The sequence below is a fragment of the Mesoplodon bidens genome (genome assembly GCF_964165515.1).
Source record: "Mesoplodon bidens genome assembly, chromosome: 15".
NCBI lineage: Eukaryota > Metazoa > Chordata > Mammalia > Artiodactyla > Ziphiidae > Mesoplodon > Mesoplodon bidens.
The window spans coordinates 65,857,447-65,879,358 of record NC_138171.1 but is presented as its reverse complement, the minus strand read 5'-3'; the positions used below and the strand labels follow the sequence as shown (position 1 = coordinate 65,879,358).

At 55.8% G+C, this 21,912-nt stretch overlaps 1 protein-coding gene across 1 annotated transcript; it reads right to left on the bottom strand.

Moving 5' to 3' along the window:
- Nucleotides 1-1,666: 1,666 nt before the first annotated feature.
- On the bottom strand, nucleotides 1,667-2,995 carry LOC308629260 (tryptase-like; the record flags this gene model as incomplete). Its single annotated transcript, XM_081256869.1, is given in 6 exon segments — nucleotides 1,667-1,831; nucleotides 1,905-2,007; nucleotides 2,009-2,066; nucleotides 2,219-2,484; nucleotides 2,596-2,767; nucleotides 2,935-2,995. Coding segments are annotated over 6 exon segments (825 nt in total).
- Nucleotides 2,996-21,912: the final 18,917 nt, after the last annotated feature.

Below are 21,912 nucleotides of genomic sequence, written 5' to 3'. Positions count from 1 at the left end.
GCAGGAATGGGTGCTGTGGGAGCAGGGGGCGGGCCCCCGTGGGAGCACTTACCAGCTGGGCAGCAACCTGGGGTTGCAGGGGCCACCCCCCTCTCTGCTGTCTCCCTATCTGAAGGCTCTGACCTTAGACCCGCCCCACGCCCTGCTGGCCTCTTGGCCCGCAGCCCTAGTGCACAGACCCCCCCCTCACCCCTTCCCCGTGAGAGCAGGTACAGAAGGGGGCCGGGTCAGGATAGAACTTGTGATCCTCCACAAGTTCACAGACTGTGGCTGTGAACACCGTGGGGGGCTGTGCCCAACGCAGAGCTGGCTTCAGGATAGGGTCCAAGCCCTTCTCTCCGTGCAGCAAAGCAGGAGCCCAGCGACACTGGGACGGCAGGCCTCCTGACCCACTTCAGCCGCCTCTGGGCTGGCCTAGGTGGTGGGAGGTGCCATCCAGGGCTCTACCTGGCTGAGGCCGAGGCCTATTTGCTCTGACACGGGTGGGCAGTGAGTTCCCAGCATAGGGCCCAGGGCTGCAGCCAGCCCCTTCCCCACTCCCCACCTGCCCAGCCCCTCCCAGGAGGTGCCAGGGCTCCCTCTGGTGGAGACTCCGGGAACTGCAGGGCTTCCCAGAGTGGGCGGCCCTGGTGTGGGCTTGGGGGCGGGGCACAGCTGGACCTGGAGTGATGGGGTCTGCAGACTCTCCTGCGTGTGACCTTGGCCTCAGTTCCCACAGAGAGAATATGCTGACCTGGGCCGGACCCAGGGCTGCTGCAGTGGTTCTTCCCCCAGGCCCAGCCTCTAGCCTGCAATCTCCCTGCTAGAGAGGGGTCATCGGTCAAGGGTTAGAGGGCAGAAGGATGGGACAGTTGACTAGTTTCTGTGTAGAAACAAGGATGTGAAGCACAGCCCTTATCCAGTTCACCACACCGCCTGCAGTCAAGTCCTGGCCCCTGGCCAACTAGAGGCCCTCCAGGTCATCCTGGAGGCAGAGTGGGTGACGACCAGGACGCCAGGGAGTCGGGGAGTCCCCATCCTCAGCCTTGCATGCCTGGGCTTCCCTGGCAGCCCTCCCCGGGGGCCATCCCCTGGGCTGGGTAGTCCTGGTTGTTGGTCTTGGGATGGGTGGGGTGGCTCTGGGGAAGGGGACAGGCTGCAAAAGTAAAATGGAGGGACCTGGCTGAGGGGGATGATGCTCTGGCTCTTGACCCGATTGCTGGGTACCTGGTGCCCTGAGAATCATCTAAATGGCCCGTGTTTCTTTATCTGTCCCAAAAGCATGATGCCACTCACCAAAAAGAGACACAAGCCAGTGTGCAGAGAAGTCAGCCCCGGGCACAAGGGGCAGGGTGAGGGCCATCCCCACAGCAAGGCATTTGTTCAGGGGCCGGGGACCCGCAGAGAGGGTGGCTGCACCTGGCTGGGCCCTGGACCCTTCCCTCTCCCTCAGCGACACCCACAGCCAGAAACACAGCGACGACCACATCTGCTTTTCATGATCTTTAATGAGCGTTAGTGCCCACTGCCCGCTCCCTGGGCTCGGGGCAGGGGCGTCAACAAGGGGTGCTCAGGGCAGGGGGCCAGGGAAGGTGGGGAAGGACGCTGCCTCAGCAGGAAGCAGCGGTGTGGGGACGGGGGGCGCTGGCTTCTCCGCTGACCCAGGTGGCAACCCTGGGGACCGGGCTCAGGGCACCTCGGGGACGTACTGGTGGATCCAGTCCAAGTAGCAGGTGATGCGGGTGTAGATGCCTGGCCGGTTGGGCTGAGCACAGTCATCGCCCCAGCTGACCACACCCGCCTGCAGCCAGGCGCCATTCACCTTGCAGACCAGGGGCCCTCCGGAGTCACCCTGGGGAGGGGAGGGGTCAGCGGTGGCTGTGAGGCCTGGGCGGCTGGGGGCTGCAAGGGGACGCGAGACCCACCTGGCAGGAGTCCCTCTTGCTATTCCCGGCACAGAGCATGTCGTCCCGGACGATCGGGATGTTGTCCCCTGTGTACAGGCCAGTGTGGTATTTCATGTCACATGCTGTTTTCCACGATGGGGACCTTCACCTGCTCCAGGGGGAATGGCGGTGGCAGGGGTTCTGGGGGTGAGAGGAGAGGAAGGATGCTGCATCAGGAGAGTGTGGGATCACCGCCCTGAGCCTGCCGGTTGGGACCCTGTTCCCCAGAGGAAACCCCAGGTGGTGGAGCCGTGATGTGCCCAAGTCCCCCTCCAGCAGTCCCTGACACTCACCTCCACTGTTCAAGTTGCCCCAGCCTGTCACCCAGCACCTAGTCCCCGGGCGAAAGGTCTCCGAGGCAGGGGGCAGGGTGACCGGATGGACGTGGCTGGAGATGTTCACGGGGTCCCCAAGCTCCAGCAGGGCGATGTCCGCCCCGTTCTCAGCTATATAGTAGTTGGGGTGGGGGATGACCCTGCTGATGGGCAACAGCTCATCCTGGTAATAGAGGTGCTGCTCCCACAGCTGCAGCCTGAGGAGTGTGGGGTCTTGGACTTTCCTGGGGAGAGAGAGGGGCACCTACTCAGGTGCTGAGCCACCTCTGGGACACCCAGGAGCGTGAGTGAAGCCCCAGGCCCACCCCTACCCGCCAGGCCCTGTGGAGACTCACGGTCCGACGCAGTGGGCCGCGGTCAGCACCCACCAGGGGTGGATCAGGGAGCCCCCGCAGATGTGTTTCCAGTACTGGGTGCTGAATCTCAGGCTCACCTGCCAGGGCCACTTGCTCCCAGGGGCCTCCCGTCCCCCTACGATGCCTGCTCGCTGCAGGGCCTGGTCTGGGGCTGGGGCAGGAAGTGCCTTCAGGACACGACACGGCCCGGCCGCCAGGCTCAGCCCTTCCCTGTGCCAGCACCACCCTGGGCTTCTCTGAACCCACCCCCCCATCCCTGGGCTAGTGGGGGGTGGGGTGAGGGGACAGAGACAGCACGGGCCCAGGGTCAGGACTCACCAGCGGCCGCATGGACCAGGCTCACCAGGAGAGGCAGCGCCAGCACCAGCAGATGCAGCATCTGGAAGGAGCACGGAGGGGCAGCTGGAGCTTGGCTGGGGGTCTGTGGGGTGTGGGTTCTGCGGGGTGGGGTGTCTGCGGGGTGCGGGGTCTGCGGGGTGCGGGGTCTGCAGGGTGTGGGGTGCAGGTGGAGTCGGGGCCCCTGGTGATCAGGGAGTCAGTGCAGGCCAAGGGGTCTGGGGCCTCAGTGCTCCGGATCTGAGGCTCGACCACCCTGCTCCATGGTGACACCTAGATGTCGGACTCCCACTGGGGGTTCTCACCTTGGCGGGCCCAGCTGCTTTTGCCCAGTCTGCTCTCCCTGCCCTTTTATCCTCACAGAGCAGGACAGGGTCTGGGGAAGGGTGCTGGTCATCCAATCCAGAGGGGAGGAAGTGGATGACTCAGACCCAGTGCCCGAGTCCCTCTGGCCAGGAAGAGGCCCTGCAGCCCCCGCCCCAGATGGCAGACCCGATTCCTCTGTGAAGTCGGACAACAGTCATCTCTGGGTGTTATCTGAGCAGTTAACTCTGCCATCAGTGGGACCTTGTTATCTGGTGATCTGAGTGCCATCAGCAGAGGGACAGGCAGAGGGAAGTGAAGGGGAGATGACAGGAGAGGCCAGTGCCAGCCTTCCCTGGACACTCCCCCACCAGGCCCAGTACCACTGTCCCTGTCCGTCCATCGACCCCACTTCCTTACTCTCCCCTGGGCCTGCTCGTCACCCGGGGCCTCCAGCCCACCTCCTCACCTGACGGCCTCCTGGACCCCTGCTTCCCCCAACACAGCCACCCAAGTGGATCCTCCTGTGCCCTAAGGGAGCCTTGCCCTGTCCCCACCCTGCCCGGACACCAACCTGGCTCTGGGGCCCGCCTGTCCCTGGCTATAGCAGAATCCGTCCCAGGTGACCAAGTGCTCAGCCCTGCCCCCTTCAGATTTTGTGTCAGCTGTATGCCCTGTGACCTCGGGTCTCTAATAGGATCAAGAAAGTGTGTTGATTTGCAGTTTGTCTGGGGTGTGAGCAATGCTCTGTCTGGCTGTGGACATCTCTGAGTCTCTGAGCTGTGTATGATATTAGGTCAGACCCAGGCTCTGATCTTCCCATCGAGGTGTCTAGATGTTTTAACACATTTTTGAAAAAAACATCCTTTACCCACTGAATTACCTTGTCATCTTTCTCACAAATCACCTGGCCTTGTGTACGTCTATTTCAGGCTTTCTCTAGTTCCGCGCATTTTAACTAGAGCGCACTGTTGAGCTTAGTTTGCTGAGAATTTCTGTTCGCCACAAATAGGTGTTGAATTTTGTAAAATTCTTTCTCTGCATCTAAGGAAGTGATAATACTTTTGCTGTTTTAGTTTGTTAATATGGTGAGTTATCTTGATTGATTTTCACATGTTAAACTAACCTTATATTCCTGCAGTGAATTGTACTTGGCCATGATCTCTCATTCTTTTTATATTCTTAAGAACTCAATTTGCTAAAATTGTATTAAGTATTTTGGTGTCTCTTTATAGGACAGATGCTGGTCTGTGGTTTTCTTTTCTTATAATATCTCTGTTTGGTTTTCTTATCAAAACTCCTCTTGGTCATTATGTATTATCTCCCTTGTATATCTCTGCATTCAATTTGCTAATACTTTGTTTAATTCTTGTATCTATGTTGATAAGGGATATTGGTCTGTAGTTTCCTTTCTATAACGTCTTTGTCTAATTTTGGTAGACAGAGTAGTCCTGACCTTATCAAATCATTTGGGAAGTGTTTCTTCCTCTTCTATTTTCTGGAATAAATTATGTAGGTTTGATGTTATTTCTGCCTTAAAGGTTTGGTAGATTTACCAGTGAAATCATCTGGGTTTGAAGTTTTGTTTGGGAAATTGGGAGCGGGGGGGGCTAGAAATTCAATTTTAAAAATAGACATAGGACTGCTGAGTGTATCTATTTCTTCTTAAGTGTTTTTGTGGTCATTTGTATCTCTCAAGGACTTAGTTCAATTCAAATTTCTGGGTACAGATTATTGACAATGTTTATTATCGGTTGGACATGTCGCAGGTCTGCAATGACGCCCCTCTTTCCTTCCAGGCGTTGGGGTTTGTGTTTTCTCTCTGTTTTTCTAGTATAGTCTGGATGACGTTTAATCCACTTTGCTTCTTTTCAAAGAGCCAGCTCTTGGGCTCGTGGGTTCTTCTCTGTCACTTCCCAGAGAGCGAGTCCCGTGCTGTCTCTCTCTTGCCTTGGATTTCAGGTTGGTTGCCTGCCCTGCAGCCCCAGTTCCTGAGGCTTCAAGAAAAGCTGTGAGCTTGCAGTTTGTCTGACTTTTTGTTTTCTTTTAGTGGTGAGAGTGATGCTCTTTTGAGTGTCTGAGGTCCCCAGGCAGAAGCCAGCACATGAATTCATTCTCTGCACGCTCAGCCCCCGTCTAGTCTTTTTTCTTTAATAAATTTATTTATTGTTGGCTGCGTTGGGTTTTCATTGCTGCGTGTGGGCTTTCTCTAGTTGCGATGAGCGGGGGCTACTCTTCGTTGTGGTGCGCGGGCTTCTCATTGCAGTGACTTCTCTTGTTGCGGAGCACGGGCTCTAGGTGTGTGGGTTTCAGTAGTTGTGGCACATGGGCTCAGTAGTTGTGACTCACAGCCTCTAGAGCGCGGGCTCAGTAGTTGTGGCGCACGGGCTTAGTTGTTCTGCGGCATGTGGGATCTTCCTGGACCAGGACTCGAATCTGTGTCCCCTGCATTGGCAGGCGGATTCTTAACCACTGCGCCACCAGGGAAGTCCCCCCTGTCTAGTCTTGAAGGCAAGCTCCTGCCACACCAGGATCCTAGGCCTAGGCTCTAAATCCACCCCCTGCCCCCGCTCCACACTGGCTGCGTCTCCTGCAGTGTCCTCTCGTCTGGGTCGGAACGCGCCCGCTGACAGCCATGGCCGCACAGTTTGGTGGGAGAACGTGAGGGCCTTGGAATGACCAGGCGAGCACGCTGATGCTCCCGCTGTTGGCAGGCCTTCGAAGGTGACCGCAGGGCAGGGGGAGGGGCGCCTGACCCTCTCCAGCCCCCTCCTGCCCTCCTGCTTAGCCCTGTGCCCTCACAGACCCCAACCAAACTCGGGCCCCAGGGCTCTGCTGTCTCAGGATCCGCCTCTGTGCAGATGGCCCTCGATGGATCTGACCACCAGGACCCTGCCCAGCCAGATGGAGGGGGATCAGTCACTGCGGGGGTGGGGGGGCAGGAGAAAGAACCTGGGGTGCTGAGGGCTGGAGACAAAGGTCCCTGCAGATGGGCTCCCGGAACGTTGGGACAAAGCGTGGGGAGGGCCAGGGTCCATCGGGCAAGGTGGGTGCTGAGGGCCCCCGGTTCCCCATCTTGAGTGAGCCCTTGCAGCTGTTCTACGGCTGGAAGAGGCTGCTGCTCTTGCCCTGGCGGATCCCAGGGTCACTTAGTAGAGACCGAGTCACAGCAGGATGCAGCCTGGGGGAGGGAGAAGGAGAGGGTCGTGGCACAGCCCCAGCCCCAGCCCCCCTCCTGGTGTCCAGGCTGCTCCCCCCAAGGATGGGCAGATGGTGGCCTCCCAGAGGAAGCTCCTAACTGGAGCAAGATCTGAGGCAAGCAACGCCCCCGCTTTGTGGGTTCTCTACGTCGGGGGCACCCTGGGCCTTGGAAAGGGGTGGCAGGGCCGGGGGTGGGGGGCTTCTACCCCAGGGAGGGGCCAAGCTGAACCAGCATCCTCCCTAGGGGATGGCACCTGGGTGCTCAGGGCCCTGCACTCCGGGCCCCCGGGATTATGGGCTGCAGGAGACCCCCCAGGCCAGGAGGGCATCACTGGGGCCAGGATGCCCCTCCCTGTGCCTCCGCCTGCTTGCCTTCTAATGGGGACAGAAACAGCACCATGTCACAGAGCCCACGTCCAGGGGACCACACAACAGTGCCAGGATGGCTTCATTGGCCCGTGGGCTGTGCCACCACCTGGAGCCCCACACTCAGAAGGCCTCGTGCCCACTCACTGCTCTGCTGTCGCCGCTTTGGGATCTGTAATAATTTTTTAACGAGGGGCCCTGCATTTTCAGTTTGTGCTGCCACCCCCCCACACACATATTACACAGCGGATCATGGGTGCCTGTGGCGTTTCTTCCAGGAAGCAGGCCTGAGCCCCTGCAGGTAGGAAGCCCTGCGGGGAGTGTGGTGTGTTCCTTTCCCATGGCCTCTGGAAGGAGTTACCAAACTTTGTTGTGTACCGACACGTTTATTACCCTATGGTTCTGGAGGTCACGTGTCTGACATGGGTCTCCTGGGCTAAAGTCAAGTGTCGGCAGGCTGTGTCCTTCCTGGCAGCTCCAGGGGAGAATGTGTTTCCTTACTTTTGCAGCCTCTGGAGGCACTGCGTTCCTGGGCTCCTGGCTCTTCTGCCATCTTCAATGCCACGTGGTGCAGCTCTCTGACCCTGTGGCCTTCTTCCCAGCTCCTCTGACCGCAGCTGGGGAAGAGTCTGTGATTTTTAAGGATTCACATGATGACATTGGGCCCATCGGGTAACCCAGGGTAACCTCCCGTCTCGGCACCAGAAGCACATCTGTGAAGCCCTGTAAACTGGCAGGATCACAGGTTCTGGGCGTTAGGATGAGGACATCTTGGAGGGACCATCCTTTTGCCCCCAACATATGTGATAGGGTGCAGGTGGGGAGCGGGGTCCCCAGTGCTGGAGTGAATTGAGCCAGGACAGGTGAGGGCCCTGAAGTGGGACCCAGGGATGGCACTGGGGGTCCCAGAGTAGTCAGAGCACCTGGGTCTTTCCAGACCTGCCCCCGCCCTCCATACAGGGTGACCCCAGGCCTCCTGGGCCCTAGGAGGGGCAGCCTGGACTCCAATTCCTCCCTCCCCCACCCCGTGCTTGGCTGATAGGGACAGGTCCCCTCCCCCAAGGCCACCCTCACAGGTGTGTGGTCCTCACAGGCTCAGCGCAGGCCCCGTACACAGAAGTGGTGTCACTGTCATCCTTATGTGTATTTGTCACCGGGTCAAACGTGGAGCATGCGCTTTTTAGCCGCGGCTCCGGGCCTGGTGCTGGCGGGAAGGAGACAAGTCTGTGCCTCCCTCCCACACCCTGTGGATCATCAGGCAGCTCTCCACCCGCCCCCCTGATTCAGTTTCCCCCCACCTAAGAGGGGGTGGCTGACCTAGAAGGTCTCAGAGGGACCCACAAACGTGTGCTTAGGAGCTGGGCTGGGAGCTGGAGCAGGAAGGAGGGAGGGGCAGGAAAGTCCGGGCCCCTCCCAGAGGCCCTAATCAGCTCGGTCATTAGGCCCTGGCCGGACAGAGGACGGTTAGGAAGGGCAGCTGGGCAGCTGGTGCTGTGCCTGACTGATCTGTGATGGAGACCACGGGACCCGGGGACAGGTTGGGGGACAGGGACTCTGGGCAGGGGGGCGAGCTGGCACAGAGACTCCAGTCACAGGGCCTGAGCTATCTCCACTGGGCTCAGTCTGGGCCTCAAACTGTATTCTGTATTTCTTTTTTTTTTTAATGTAATGTTTTAGAACAAGTTTAGATTTATAGAAAAATTTCAAAGTCAGTATAGATGTACCTGTGTACTCCTCATCCAAGCTCCTCTCTTGTTTTGTTTTGTTTTATTTGGTTTTGCTGGGTCTTAGCTGCAGCAGGCAGGCTCTTTAGTTGCAGTTCAAGGGCTCCTTAGTTGTGGCATGCAAACTCTTAGTTGTGGCATGCATGTGGGATCTAGTTCCCTGACCAAGGATCGAAACCAGGCCCCCTGGGAGCACAGAGTCTTAACCACTGGACCACCAGGGAAGTCCCTTCCTCTCTTGTTAACATCTTCCACTGGTATGAGTCATTTGTCATAATTATGAACCAATATGATGCATTATATTAACTAAAGTCCATAGTTTATTCACTTTTCCTTACTTTTCCCCTAGTGTCCTCTGTCTGTCCCAGGCCCCCATCTGGGCCCCACTTGACATTTAATTGTCTCGTCTCCCTGGGCCCCTCTGGACTGGGACAGAGTCTCCAGGCTCATTTGGTGTATTTCCCGCTTCAGTCCCAGTATCGGTCCCAGCATCATTTCTCCGAGGAGACCAGTTCCCTTTACTGCAGGAAGACTTAGAGACCCAGATCCAGGCACAGGGTGTGCTCATTGCTCTTGGGGTGTCATTGCCCTCAGGCCCCCACAGCTGACAGAGCCAGGCTGTGTGTGTACTGACTGGTGTGTATCCTCGTAGCCGTGGTATCTTTATACGCATCCACCTGCATCTACGTGAAGCTACATTCGGCTTCAGACTCACATCTCCACCTTGGATGAATCAGGGCAGGGGTCACTCCAGCCTCCACCCCTGCTGATCTGGAACCTCCCACCCAGGCGAGAAGCTGGCTCCCTCGGATCCCCCTCCCATCCCTCAGCTGCTCACGTCCAGCCTGGACGGCAGTGTGGAGACTACTCCCTACACCCCGTGGGAAATGACTTCATCAACAGAGTGCATGCCCTGTGTGGCCCCTTAGCCCTTAGTCTCACGTCCCACTCAGTCCTAGGGTGACCCAGGCAGCACCTGGTGCCCAGGGAGGTGGTTCCAAGCTCACGTGAACGGTGGGTTGTCCTGCCTTGTCTGCACTTGGGTAGCAGGACTGCACCTCAGGATGTTCATCTCGCACCTGCGGGGGGACTTCTGGCTGTTTCCTGTTGGGGGCATGAACATGGAGCTGCTGTGAACGGTGCTGTTCAAGTCTTTTTGTGGAGGTCTCAGCTCTCTTTGAATGTTTCCCTGAACAAGAGGATTCCAGGCCCCTCCCGTCACTTCTCCAGGGAGCCCAGACCCTCAGGGGCAAATGGTGTTTAGAAAACGAATCTTGTGACAGGTGATGCTGAGGCTTTTGGGGTTTCCCAGGATACAGCTAGGGAATGCACACGCGGGCTGACACGTGAGCACACACGGGCTCCCACACCTCACATCTACAGTTCAATATCTATATTGAAACCACCAGCTCTCCCGAGTCCCAGTTCCACACTGCGGGGTTTACTGCAATCCCCTCTCCTATCAGCAGCCCTCTCTGGCAGGTGAAACCTGGTCCCAGTCCCTAATCCCTCAACTTGTTTGGGTAGTGACCACGTGTCACCATCTCCCACTCGTTACCCTCCCCCGAGCACAAGCCCTTTCACTCAGCAGCACCCTCGTCTCTTCTCTGCAGCGTGACCCCCTCTCGGGCGAGCACACTCCCACCTGGATCTGCCCGGCCCAGGCTTTGGACTGCACAGCTCAGAGGAAGGTGGGGGAGACTGTGGGCAGAGCCCGTGACTTTCCAGCATTTCAGAGGGTGTGTGGCAGCGTCTCCTTCCATCTGCACTTTCCCGATGAGTGAGCAGGTGTTTCTTGGTCATGGTTCATCTTTGAGGAAGTGTCTACACAAGCTGTTGCCCATTTAAATCATGTTGGGCGTTGTCTCAGGGGGTTGTAAGAGTTCTCTCCCCTCCCTCCTTTCTTTCTAAATCTGGATACAAGTCCTTTATCAGATACGTGCATTACGGATATTTTTCTCCAGTTAGGGGATTGTATTTTCATTTTCTTAACGGTGTCACTCTAAGTGTAAGTTTTAAATTTTGGCAAAGCCCCGTTTACCAATTTTTTGTTTCTTTTAGTGGTTTTTGAGTCCCCTCTGCCTTCCTTCATGTCATGAGGATTTTCTGCTATGGTTTCTTCTGGGTGTTTTACAGTTTTAATTTCTACATTTAAGTGTAAGATCCATTTTGAATGAATTACAAGTCGAGCATCGAGTCTCTTGTCTTCTCCCACACAGATGACACAGTTGTTCCAGAAACATTTGTTAAGAAGGCCACCCTTACCCTCTCTTGAAAACAAGTGACCATGTACATGTGGGTCTTTTTCTGGGCTACTGTTCTATTGATCTGTACTTTACCCTCCATTAATACCACACTCTCATGGTTACTGCATCTTTATAGTAAGTCACCAAGGGCTCAGTGTGCGATCCACACTGTGAGTCGGTGCCTGTGTGGACTCATATCTGGGTGACTCCACAGCACAGGGCTGCTGCCCCCCTTTCCCTACAGCCTGTCGCCTCCCCCAGAGCCTCCCCCGCTGTCCCACAGAGACCACCAGCCAGGAATACCCGGCCCAGGGGGCAGCCCCAATTGGCCAGACATGCTGTGTCCCCACGGCCTGGGGAGGCCTGCCAGGCGAGCCCAGGCGTGCGAGGCAAAGGATGGGGACTCCCTGACTCCCTGGCATCCTGGTCCGAACCCCACCCTGCCCCCAGGACAACCTGAAGGACCTCTGGTCGGCCAGTACCTGACTGCAGGTGGCATGGTGAACTGAGTGAGGCGTTTGGCCACCCTAACTGACCCACATCTTAGGCTCTCCTGCCCTCCCGCCCTCTGACCGTTGACCCATGACCCTCCCCTGCAGGGAGGGCGCAGACCACAGGCTGGGCCAGGAGGAAGAACCACTGCAGGAGCCCTGGGTCCGGCCCAGCTCAGCATCCTCTCCCCGTGGGAACTGAGGCCAAGGTCACACGTAGAAGAGTCTGCAGACCCCAGAACTCCAGGTCCAGCTGTCCACCTCCCACGCCCACGCGCAGTGCCGCCTGCTCCTCGGAGCTCCCAGTCCAGGGCCACAGCTGCAGTCAGACCTCCACTCTGCGACCGCGACCCGGTGGGCAGGTAAGGGGTGCCGGGTGGCGAGTCCCTCCCGTCCCAGCATCTGTCCAGCCCCGCCCGGCAGGTGCTACAGGGCCTCTGCTTTTCAAGCCAGGCGCTCCCTCTGTTGTACACGCGGGGAACTGCAGGACTCCGGACGGAGCTGAGCTCGCGGCAGAAATAAACCCACTTTACCTGTGGGTGATACGATCACATACATAGGAAAACAAAAATCTTCTGGAAACACCAGAATAAATGAATTCAGTGAGGCTGTGAGGCACAAAATCAATATGCAAAAATACTGTATTTCTAAATATCATCCACCAGTAATTGGAAAATAAAAAACACAAAACTATTTCCTATAGAATGAAAAAAACCAAAAACCACTAATGATACATTTAAAGAAAGGTGTGCAAAGTCAATAAAACAAAAAGTACAAAACATCGCCAAGAGACATTTTAAGAGCCCTAAAGAGAGGTGTGTCATGTTTCTGGATTGTTAAGATATCAATTATATCCATTTTGATTTATAGCCCCATGCAATCCAAATCAATATGCCAGCAGCCTTACCTCTTGCAGAGATTGACAGTCTGATTCTAAAGTTAATATGAAAATGGAAAGGACCTGGGATAGCCAAGAAAATTTAGAGGAAAAAGACAAAGATGGCTCACTCCTCCTCTCCAACATCAAGACATACTCTAGAGCTGTAATAACCAAGATCATGCATTGGGGAAGGATGCACACAAAGATAAAAGGAACAGAACAGAGTAGATATAGATCCCAGAACTGCAGGACCACTTGATTCACGACCACGATGTCACTGATATTGAATGGGGAATGGGTGGCCTTTTCGATCAATGGTGCTGGTCTGATAAGATAAGCGTGTGGGGAGAAGTAAAACTGGGCCCCATTTACATCAGACACAAAACTTAATTCACGATGGGTTTATGTGAAACGTGGGTGTTGACACAATGAAGCTTCTATACAAAGCAGGAGAGTATCTTCAGTACCGTGGAGTTCTTCTGACCCACAGAAGGGAGTCAGTTCCATATGCACACAACCACCTGGGTGGAACTCAGCATCGTTCCGCTGAGCAGAGGACATCCACACGGCACGTGTGACCCTTCCATGTGCAGCGTTAGAATCAGCAAAACCAACCTACAGTGACAAAAATCATGATGGCGGCTGCCTCTGAGGGTGGAGGAGGGTCTTTTTTTTTTTTTTTGCATTACGTGGGCTTCTCACTGCTGTGGCCTCTCCCGTTGCGGAGCACAGGCTCCGGATGCACAGGCCCAGCAGCCATGGCTCACGGGCCCAGCCGCTCCGCGGCATGTGGGATCTTCCCGGACCGGGGCACGAACCCATGTCCCCTGCATCGGCAGGCGGACTCTCAACCACTGCGCCACCAGGGAAGCCCTGGAGGAGGGTCTTGACTAGAAGGAGACATGAGGAAACCTTCCAGGTGATATGTCTTGTTTTGGGTGGTGATCACACAGTTGTTACAATCATCACAATTCATTGAACTGGAATCTCACAGTCTGTGAATTCTGTTGTATATTAGCGTTATCTCAGAAAAATCTCAGACCAGCCGGCACCCGGCCGTGGGCCCTCTCTCTCGCCTCCTAAACTGCAGAGCGTGTCTGTGCGCTGACGCCACGTTATGTGGGATTCAGACCCCCCTGTAGCTCTCGGATCATGGTGCCGGCCGAGTTTCTGCAAAACCATACACAGACGTGTCCATTCCCATCAGAACAAACCTCTGGTCCCTCCAGGAGTGGAAGGGGACGACATGGGCCACTGTGTCATGCAGAGCTTGGCGCTGGTGCCCACTGCTGGGCGGTGGGACATCGGTGGCAACAGTAGCTAAATCAGCCCTGGTGAAAGGCACAGCCCCCACCTCTCCACCGAGACCACTTTCCCACGGGCCCGTCTTGCTCGCTCTGCAATGGCTGATGGCAATGAGCTTCTCTCCCGAAGGTGAGAGCTGCAGGACACCGCCATCCATCTGCTACTTTGAAGACAGTGTTGCCCATGCCCCGGCTCGGGACCCCTAAGTATTCAACTGACGTGACCCCTGTACCTCCAGGTCAGACTGGAGTAAGTGGCCACTCGATCCAGTGGTCGGTGTCCTTGTAAGAAGAGGTGGAGACGCTGGGAGATACACAGAGAGGACGGCCGTGTGACCATGGAGGCAGAGGTTGGAGTGACGTAGCCGCCAGCCCAGGATGCCGGCATCACTGGAAGCTGGAGGCGTCGTCCCCGGAGCCGCCTGGACACCTTGGTTTGGACTCCTGGCCTGCAAACTGTGAGGGTGCCTTCCTGCTGTTTTAAGCCCCCCACCACCTTCCCTAACCTTGATGGCCCCACCAGGAAGATCCCACCCACCAGCTGCCTTGGCCACACCCACAGGTAAGGACACAGCCCAGAGCCTGCTTTTCATGAGCTACAGAGGGAGGTAGGGGTCCTGGTTACTCCCCCGACTTGAGCCCCACTTTAGGGCACAGTCTGGCCTCTACTTCTCAGCTGAGGGCGGGGCCAGGTGGGAGAGTCTCAGGGCAGGGGGACAGTGGAGGACGCCAGGTGAGGTGAAGAGCTGGCATCGGGGGCCCCGAACACCCTGGAGGATCCGCCTTCAGCTCGTACCAGCAGCACCCTCCTTCCCGCCCAGGGCTGAGGGTGTGAGCGGCCGTAGCGGTGGCCCCAGCACAGGTAGGCGGTCACTCCAGGAAAGCTGGGGCGACTGCAGCCCTCCGACAGCTCACCACCCCTATCTGGAGCCAGGTTCCCTTCCAGGAACAGCACTGCGCCGAGGCGAGGCCAAGTCTCCAGAGACCCTCACTCCCTCTTAGGGCCAGAGTCACCATCATGCTTGCCAAGATCCTGGTTACTCCAGGGGGGCCCATAATCCCAGGAAATACTCAGGAAACAACCATGATCCAAGATGGCTGGGGGGGCCAGCAGGGAGGGGGAGTCCGCGTGCAGGAGGGTGGGGTCCTGCAGGCCCCGGGGCACAACCTCTGGGCGGGTGAGGGGCTTCCTCCCCTCGTCCTCTGCTCACCGGCTGTGGTAGTTGTGAGTTTGGGGTCTGTTCCCAGAGTCCAGCTGACAGGACAAGTTGCAGAGGTGACAGCAAGAAGCCACAGGCCCTCAGGGCCAAGCTTGATGCTGGAGCCAGACTTCCCGTCCCCCAGGGCCGGTGACCACAGCTTCTGAGAGGAGCCTGTGAGAGGTCCCTGGGGGCAAAGACAGCATCTGAACGTGACCCTCGGATATGCCAGAACCAGAAATAAGAGGTTTGAGGGTTGTGGGAAAAATGTCTCACGACTATTATTGGCAAGTAATATGATTTTCTTCCCGGAAAACCCAAAAGCCTCAACTGAAGAGGTTTTTAAATTAAGTTTCTTAAAGTGTCGAGAAGGAAGATAAATGTTTTAAACACAAATAAGTAGAGAAAGAAGAAACTCATTCTTGTTTCCCAGTAATAACTGGGAGGGGCCGTAATGGTAAGGACTCGGTTTACAGCAGCATCCGCAGCACTGCACCCCCCATAATAGCTTTACGAGAAATGTTCAGAGTCCGTGATGACTACAAAACTCTCCTGAAAAGGAAAACAAAATGTCATGCAAGGCTACTGTCATCAAATGTCAACTCTTCAAAACTCCAATGTGACAGGAACTGCAGGAGAATCCGGTCGTTTTCACGAATGTTGAAGTGATTACCAAGTTTGTCTTGAGGGAAGCACAGGGCAGGACGTCCACGGAGGCCACAAAGCAGAGCACGGGGCAGCCGGTGTCACAACGTTGTCACGGTGAGGACCAGGGCCTTCCAAACACACAGCGGTGGACGCACTGGCTCTCGAGCTCACGCCCTAAACCCCAGCCATAGAGACGGCAAAAGCGGCTGCAGATAAACGGCATCGAAGGACTTTCCTGGTGGCACAGTGGCTAAGGCTCCACGGTCCCAAAGCAGAGGGCCCGGGTTCAATCCCTGGTCAGGGAACTAGATTCCCACATGCTGTAACTCAGAGTTCACATGCCACAACTAAGGTGCCCACCTGCCGCAACTAAGAGCAGCACAACCAAATAAATAAATATTTAAACAGCATCGACTCAGGGGGACAAAGAAAGAGGCCACAGCATCGATGTCGGACGGGCAACAAGCAAGCGTCTGGACACCAGATGGAGGAGACAGAGAAGCGGGGCCGGGGGAGCACAGCCTGCTTTGCTGGTGGTTTGAAGCCCCCTCACTCTGCTAGGAGGACACCTGGTGAAGGAGCCGCCGTGTTCCAAGGGACCCAGGTGAGGGGGCTGGAAAGACAGTGTCCACACAGTGTCTGTGAACAGGGAGGTTGTTTGAAACTCTGGTCACAGAACTTCAGAGGCTCCTCAGGCGGGACGATGAGTTGCCCACCCGGGACACAGGCCCAGATTTACTCTTGGCAGAAAGTGAACCAGACTCAAGGCTTAGGACCACCCAGCACGGAGGAGGGTGGCAGAGGGGCATGAGGCTGAACACAGAAGGATTAGGAGGTCGGGGGACTTCCCTGGCGGTCCAGTGGTTAAGACTCCGAGCTTCCACTGCAGGCGGCACAGACGGGTTAGATCCCTGATCGGGGGACTAAGATCCCGCATGCCGCATGGATTGGCCAAAAAAAAAAAAAAAAGGATTAGGAGGTCAGGACCCCAGCAGCCCCATCCCCCTCCTACACCCAGGGTCATGCCCCACGGAGGAGGCTGAAAGATCCAGCCCTAGGTGACTGTGGGTCCCAGAAAAGACCAACAAACATGGGAATGGCATCTGGGAAGCCCAGTTTCTTGCCCAGTCATCTTAGAATAAAACAAAATAGTCAACAAGCCCAATGAGGGTGACAGATTCAAATCATCACCCGAGAGCCTCACTCTTATTGAACTTTTGATAAACACAGTTGTTCTCGTCCATTAGGAAAATACCCTTGGCTATTCTGGGAGCTTTGGCCATAAACCACCCTTAAAACCTAGGGATTTATTCTTTTTATCTTTTTTCTTTTTTTTTGGCCGTGCTGTGCAGCTTGTGGGATCTCAGTTCCCTGACCAGGGACTGAACCCAGGGTCATGGCAGTGAAAGCACCAAGTCCTAACCACTGGACCGCCAGGGAACCCCCTTACTCTTTGTCTTTTTTTTTGAAGTATAGTTGATTTACAATGTTGTGTTAATTTCTGCTGTATGGCACAGTGACTCAGTTATACATATACATACCTTCTTTTTCATATTCTTTTCCATTATGGTTTATTACAGGATGTCAAATATAGTTCTCTGTGCTATATGGTAGGACCTTGATGTTTATCCATTCTAAATATAATAGTTTGTGTCTGCTAACCGCAAACTCCCACTCCATCCCTCCCCCACTCCCCTTTCCCCTTGGCAACCACAAGCCTGTTCTCTATATATGTGAGTCTGTTTCATAGATGAGTTCATTTGTGTCGTATTTTAGATTCCACATATAAGTGATATCATATGGTGTTTGTCTTTCTCTTTCTGACTTACTTCACTTCGTATGATAATCTCTAGGTCCAGCCATGTTGCTGCAAATGGCATTATGTCATTCTTTTTTATGGCTGAGTAGTATTCTACTGTATATTTATATACCACATCTTCTTTATTCATTCATCTGTTGATGGACATCCAGGTTGTTTCCATGTCTTGGCTACTGTAAATAGTGCTGCAATGAACATTGGGGTGTGTGTATCTTTTCGAATTATAGTTTTGTCTGGATATATGCCCAGGAGTAGGATTGCTGGATCATATGGTAACTCTATTTTTAGTTTTCTGAGGAACCTCCAAACTGTTTTCCATAGTGGTTGCACCAATTTACATTCCCACCAACAGTGTAGGAGGGTCTAGGGATTTATTCTTAAATATGAAGGAAACAGTTGGGGGTCCCCGGAAAGCGGTGAATTAGAGAGTTAGAAACCAAAGTATAAAAACAAACCAAGGGCTTCCCTGGTGGCGCAGTGGTTGGGAGTCTGCCTGCCGATGCAGGGGATGCGGGTTCGTGCCCTGGTTCGGGAGGGTCCCGCGTGCCGCGGAGTGGCTGGGCCCGTGGGCCATGGCCGCTGGGCCTGCGCGTCCGGAGCCTGTGCCCCGCAACGGGAGAGGCCACAACACTGAGAGGCCCTCATACCGCAAAAAAAAACCCCAAAAAACAAAAAAACAAGTTATTCAAAGCTATTCAACTAACAATGGAGAGAATTAGAAGTTTAAGGAAACTCAGGGAGAAGATGCTGCTTTTGTGAAACAAGAACTACATACTGTGTGTTTTTTTAATATAAACTTATTTATTTGTTTATTTTTGGCTGCGTTGTGTCTTTGTTGCTGTGCGCAGGCTCTCTCTAGTTGCAGTGAGCGGGGGCTACTCTTCGTTGCGATGCGCAGGCTCTAGGCGTGTGGGCTTCAGTAGTTGTGGCACACAGGCTCAGTAGCTGTGGCTCGCAGGCTCTTTAGGGCAAGCTCAGTAGTTGTGGCACACAGGTTTAACTGCTCCGCAGCGTGTGGGATCTTCCTGGACCAGGGCTCGAACCCATGTCCCCTGCATTGGCAGGCGGATTCTTAACCGCTGAGCTACCAGGGAAGTCCCACTGTGTTCTTTTAATAAGAAATAGAGAACAACCAGGTGCCCTTGAAAATTAAAAATATAACAAATTAAACATTCCAGTTGGAAAATCAATTCAAGGAAACTTCTTAGAAAATGGAACAAAAAGACAAAGAAGGGGCCTTTCCTATTCTCTTGACAGCCTGAAAAGAGAAGTGAGCTCAAGGTGGCCCCGTCCTGGCTGCACCAAGGGCTGTGCCTGCCCCCAGCTGCCTGCCCTTCCCCCGGGGCAAGCTCTCGGGAACAGCCAGACAGAAACGCAAACAGCTGTGACTCAGGCATAAGCCGCCTCAGCTGGGGAGGCAGCTGTTACCTGAACGCCATGCAAGGCCAGACGCCTGGAGCCCATGGGCTCCCAGGGAGCCATTGCACGAGAAGCCAAGCTCTGGAACAGCCCAGCATTTGGGAGAAGTTGCAAAGTTGCAACCGTGGAGCCATCAGACACGGCTAGCCATTCTGGGTCACTCCAAGAGAGATCCTGGGGTCACACTCTGAAAAAGTCCTGCTTTCTCCACAAGAGTGATGTCACACATCTCAAGAGACTGGAAATGAGGGAGGGGGCTCAGAATTCTCTACCTCCAGGGTGCAGGCGGAGTGGAGGTGTGCTTGGCATGCAGAGACTCAGAGCATGCACCCCAAGGTCCCTGCTGCAGGTAGACAGAGGGCAGTGTGCAGGAAGTTTCTGGGGAGTCAGCCCCGGAGGGAGGCCCTGCTTTTTCCCAGCCAGGCCCTGGCCTTGGCGAGTGGACCCCGCTTTCTCTGCCCTGAGCCCCCGGGGGCCGGGCTGCGCTCACTCTCAGCCTTTAATTGCTGGTTGATCGCTCCCAGCTTCTTATCTTTTAACAGGCACCTCCACTGGGTTTATAATCACTGCTAAGCTCCCGGGCCCCAAAGCCCCCATCCTCCCCAATTTCTCACACTGCCTGCTCCCCGAGCACAGCTGGACCCCACACTGCAGTCTCGTGCTACCCACTGTCAGTGTGCGGGCCCAGCTCCAAGACCCCGCCCCAGAGTGGCCGCCTTGGGCCCTGCCTGGCTCCAGCTGCTATGCATCAGGCTCAGGAAGCCCACGCTCAGGCGGGACTAGCACGCAGGGAGTTTTATGAGGGTGGGGAGGAGGGCAGAGGGAGAAGCTGGGCTGCCAGGCAGTCAAGGGCTCAGCTGATGCCACATGGGGTTTGGGAGCAGGGAGGCCCCAGGCACGAGGCTGGGGGGGGGGCCCTATATAACCTCCTGTCATCCGTTACGGGATACAGACGCCCGGGATGGGGCCTGGCCTTGGTGAGCGGCCCCCCAGCCGTCCCTTAGAGATGAAGGGTGAGGGGCCTGCCCGCAGCCCTCCCAGCAGCGGGGGCAGCCGCGTCTCCCCAGAGGGACGTGTGGAGAGCATCTCTGAAGGAGCCACCGCTGACCACACAGCGCGTCCCAGGGCTGCGGGAAGGTGAGTCGGCCTCTTGCTTCTGTTCCTGGACAGGCTGTGTGGACAAGCCTGATTCCCACAGGCAGGGGTGCATGACCCACTTTGGGGGGACAGTCACTACAGGGGCACAGACTAGGGTGATTGGCTACATGCCTCCCCATGTGTCAGGGAAGGAAGGAGAAATGGAGTTCCAGGAACAAGGGGAGCAGCACAGGGAAGGGCCTTCCATGCACCCTGGGATCCCGTGATGGAGGGAACCCCAGGAGGAGGAGTGCCAGGGCCCACGGGAGGCCGTGGCACCCCTGTAGTGATGGTGGCTATGCAGCCAGTCATTGCTGGAGACCTGGGCGGGATGCCATGAACCAGGCCCCAGGTCACTCCCTCAACAGTTGCACCAATGTCCTGGCATGGCCCCACATCCCCCCAGGTCCTGGAGGAAGGAGGGGCCGTGCACATGGCTGGCCATTATGTCCTTCCCCCTACTTCAGCGGGGGAGCCCTTAAATGCCCCAGAAGGAAGGGGAGGGAGCTCAGGACCCTCTGCTGTAGGGTAGTCAGCATCTCCCAGCACCTGTCACCATCCAGGTGTCACTGCTGAAATCTGTCCCCGTTTCCCACCCACCACAGCCCACCTGCAGGCGCGGCTCGGGGCTCAGGCCCTGGCGCCCTGGAAGGGGTCCCCACAGCTCAGTCCTGAGCCCAGCCTGGGGAGGGGTCGGGGAACTGCACTTTCCTCCACTCCGACCCCTCTCCAGCCATTTACTCCAAAGCACCAGCCTTCCCGGGAGCCCTTGAGGGCAAGGCCGGGTCTCCAGTTTGTCTCTGGCCCCCGGGGAATGGGGGGTGGGGGGCCGGGCACGGAGTGGACAATCAGTTTGCACCACCCAGACGCCAACAGAAAACTGCCCAGGGGAGGGCGTCTGGCAGGGTGTGGCCACCAGGGGGCGGCAAAGAGCAAAGGCAGCTGCTCCTGGGAGTCCTTACCCTCCCCCATCTCGTGCCCCACGTTTTGTCCTTAAATTTGTTCAAATGTTGAATGAAACCTGGAATTTTAAAATCACATTGCTGTCAGAAGTGGAAAGCCAATATCACATTTCATGAGCAGAAAACCGACATTAAAGTGTGGAAAGTGGAAACAAAACATCTCTCTGCTCTGGGAGATGGGGGAACTGCCTGGCTCTCCAGCCCAGGGTGTGTCTGATGGGGGGAGGGGAGAGAAACTGCCGCTGTTCAGGGGGGAAACCCCATCCCCTCTGGGCTCCAGCCTCCTGGCTGCAGATGCAGGCAGGGCAGGCAGGTCACGGGAGCCTCAGAAACTGGGTGCTGTGGGCCCTCAGCAAGGCTCTTAACCTCTCTGAGCCTGGGCTTTTCTGTCTCAAAATGAGGGGCGATGTCTGCCCCTGGGGCATGGGAGGTGCGGGAGAGCTCAGGTCCTGCCTGGCCAGGCAGGCAGGAGGAAAACCAGGCTGTCGTGCTCGGAGAGCGAGGGGCCTCCATGTTCAGCAAGGTGATGTCTGCGCCCCGCCAAGGCCGACAGGCTCTGGTTGAACTCGGGGTGCTGGGTTATATGGGTCACCTTCGTTGGCTGGCTGTGGTCGTAGCGTCTCAGCTGCCCAATGGGGACCCCATGTTTTGCAGTTATATAAGAAAGGAGGGGTGGGGAGTCCTGAATGTTGGCTGTGCCCCTTCTAGAGCGTTCTGCAGGGAGTTCATCTGGTCTCTTCTTGGGGAGGGGCTGGACATCCCCCCACAAAACTTTTTAAACAAGATGCTCTTCTGTAGTTGTCAGGTTGGCACTTGATGCAGGAAAAGCATCCCCAGGGGCTGACAGGGTCAGAGGGGACCCGGCCTGGTGGGGATCATCCAGGGAAGGCGTCGTGTAGGGAGGATACATACCTTTGTCGGACCCACAGAGGGCACGACATGGAGCCAGCCTGGGGTAGACGGGGGTGGTGGTGGGGCTTCAGCCAGCAAGACTGTGTCCATATCAGATCATCAGTCCTAACATGGGCACCTCAGGATGAGGACGGTCACAGAAAACTGTGTGAGACCTGGACTTCCTGACACAGTTTTTCTCTAAATCTAAAAATGCTCTTGGGAATTCCCTGTAGGCCTAGTGGTTAGGATTCTGGGCTTTCACTGCCGAGGGCTCTAACTCAATCCCTGGTCGGGGAACTGATATCCTGCAAACCACATGGCATGGCCAAAAGAAAAAAGAATATTCTTAAAGAATAAAGTCTAGGGA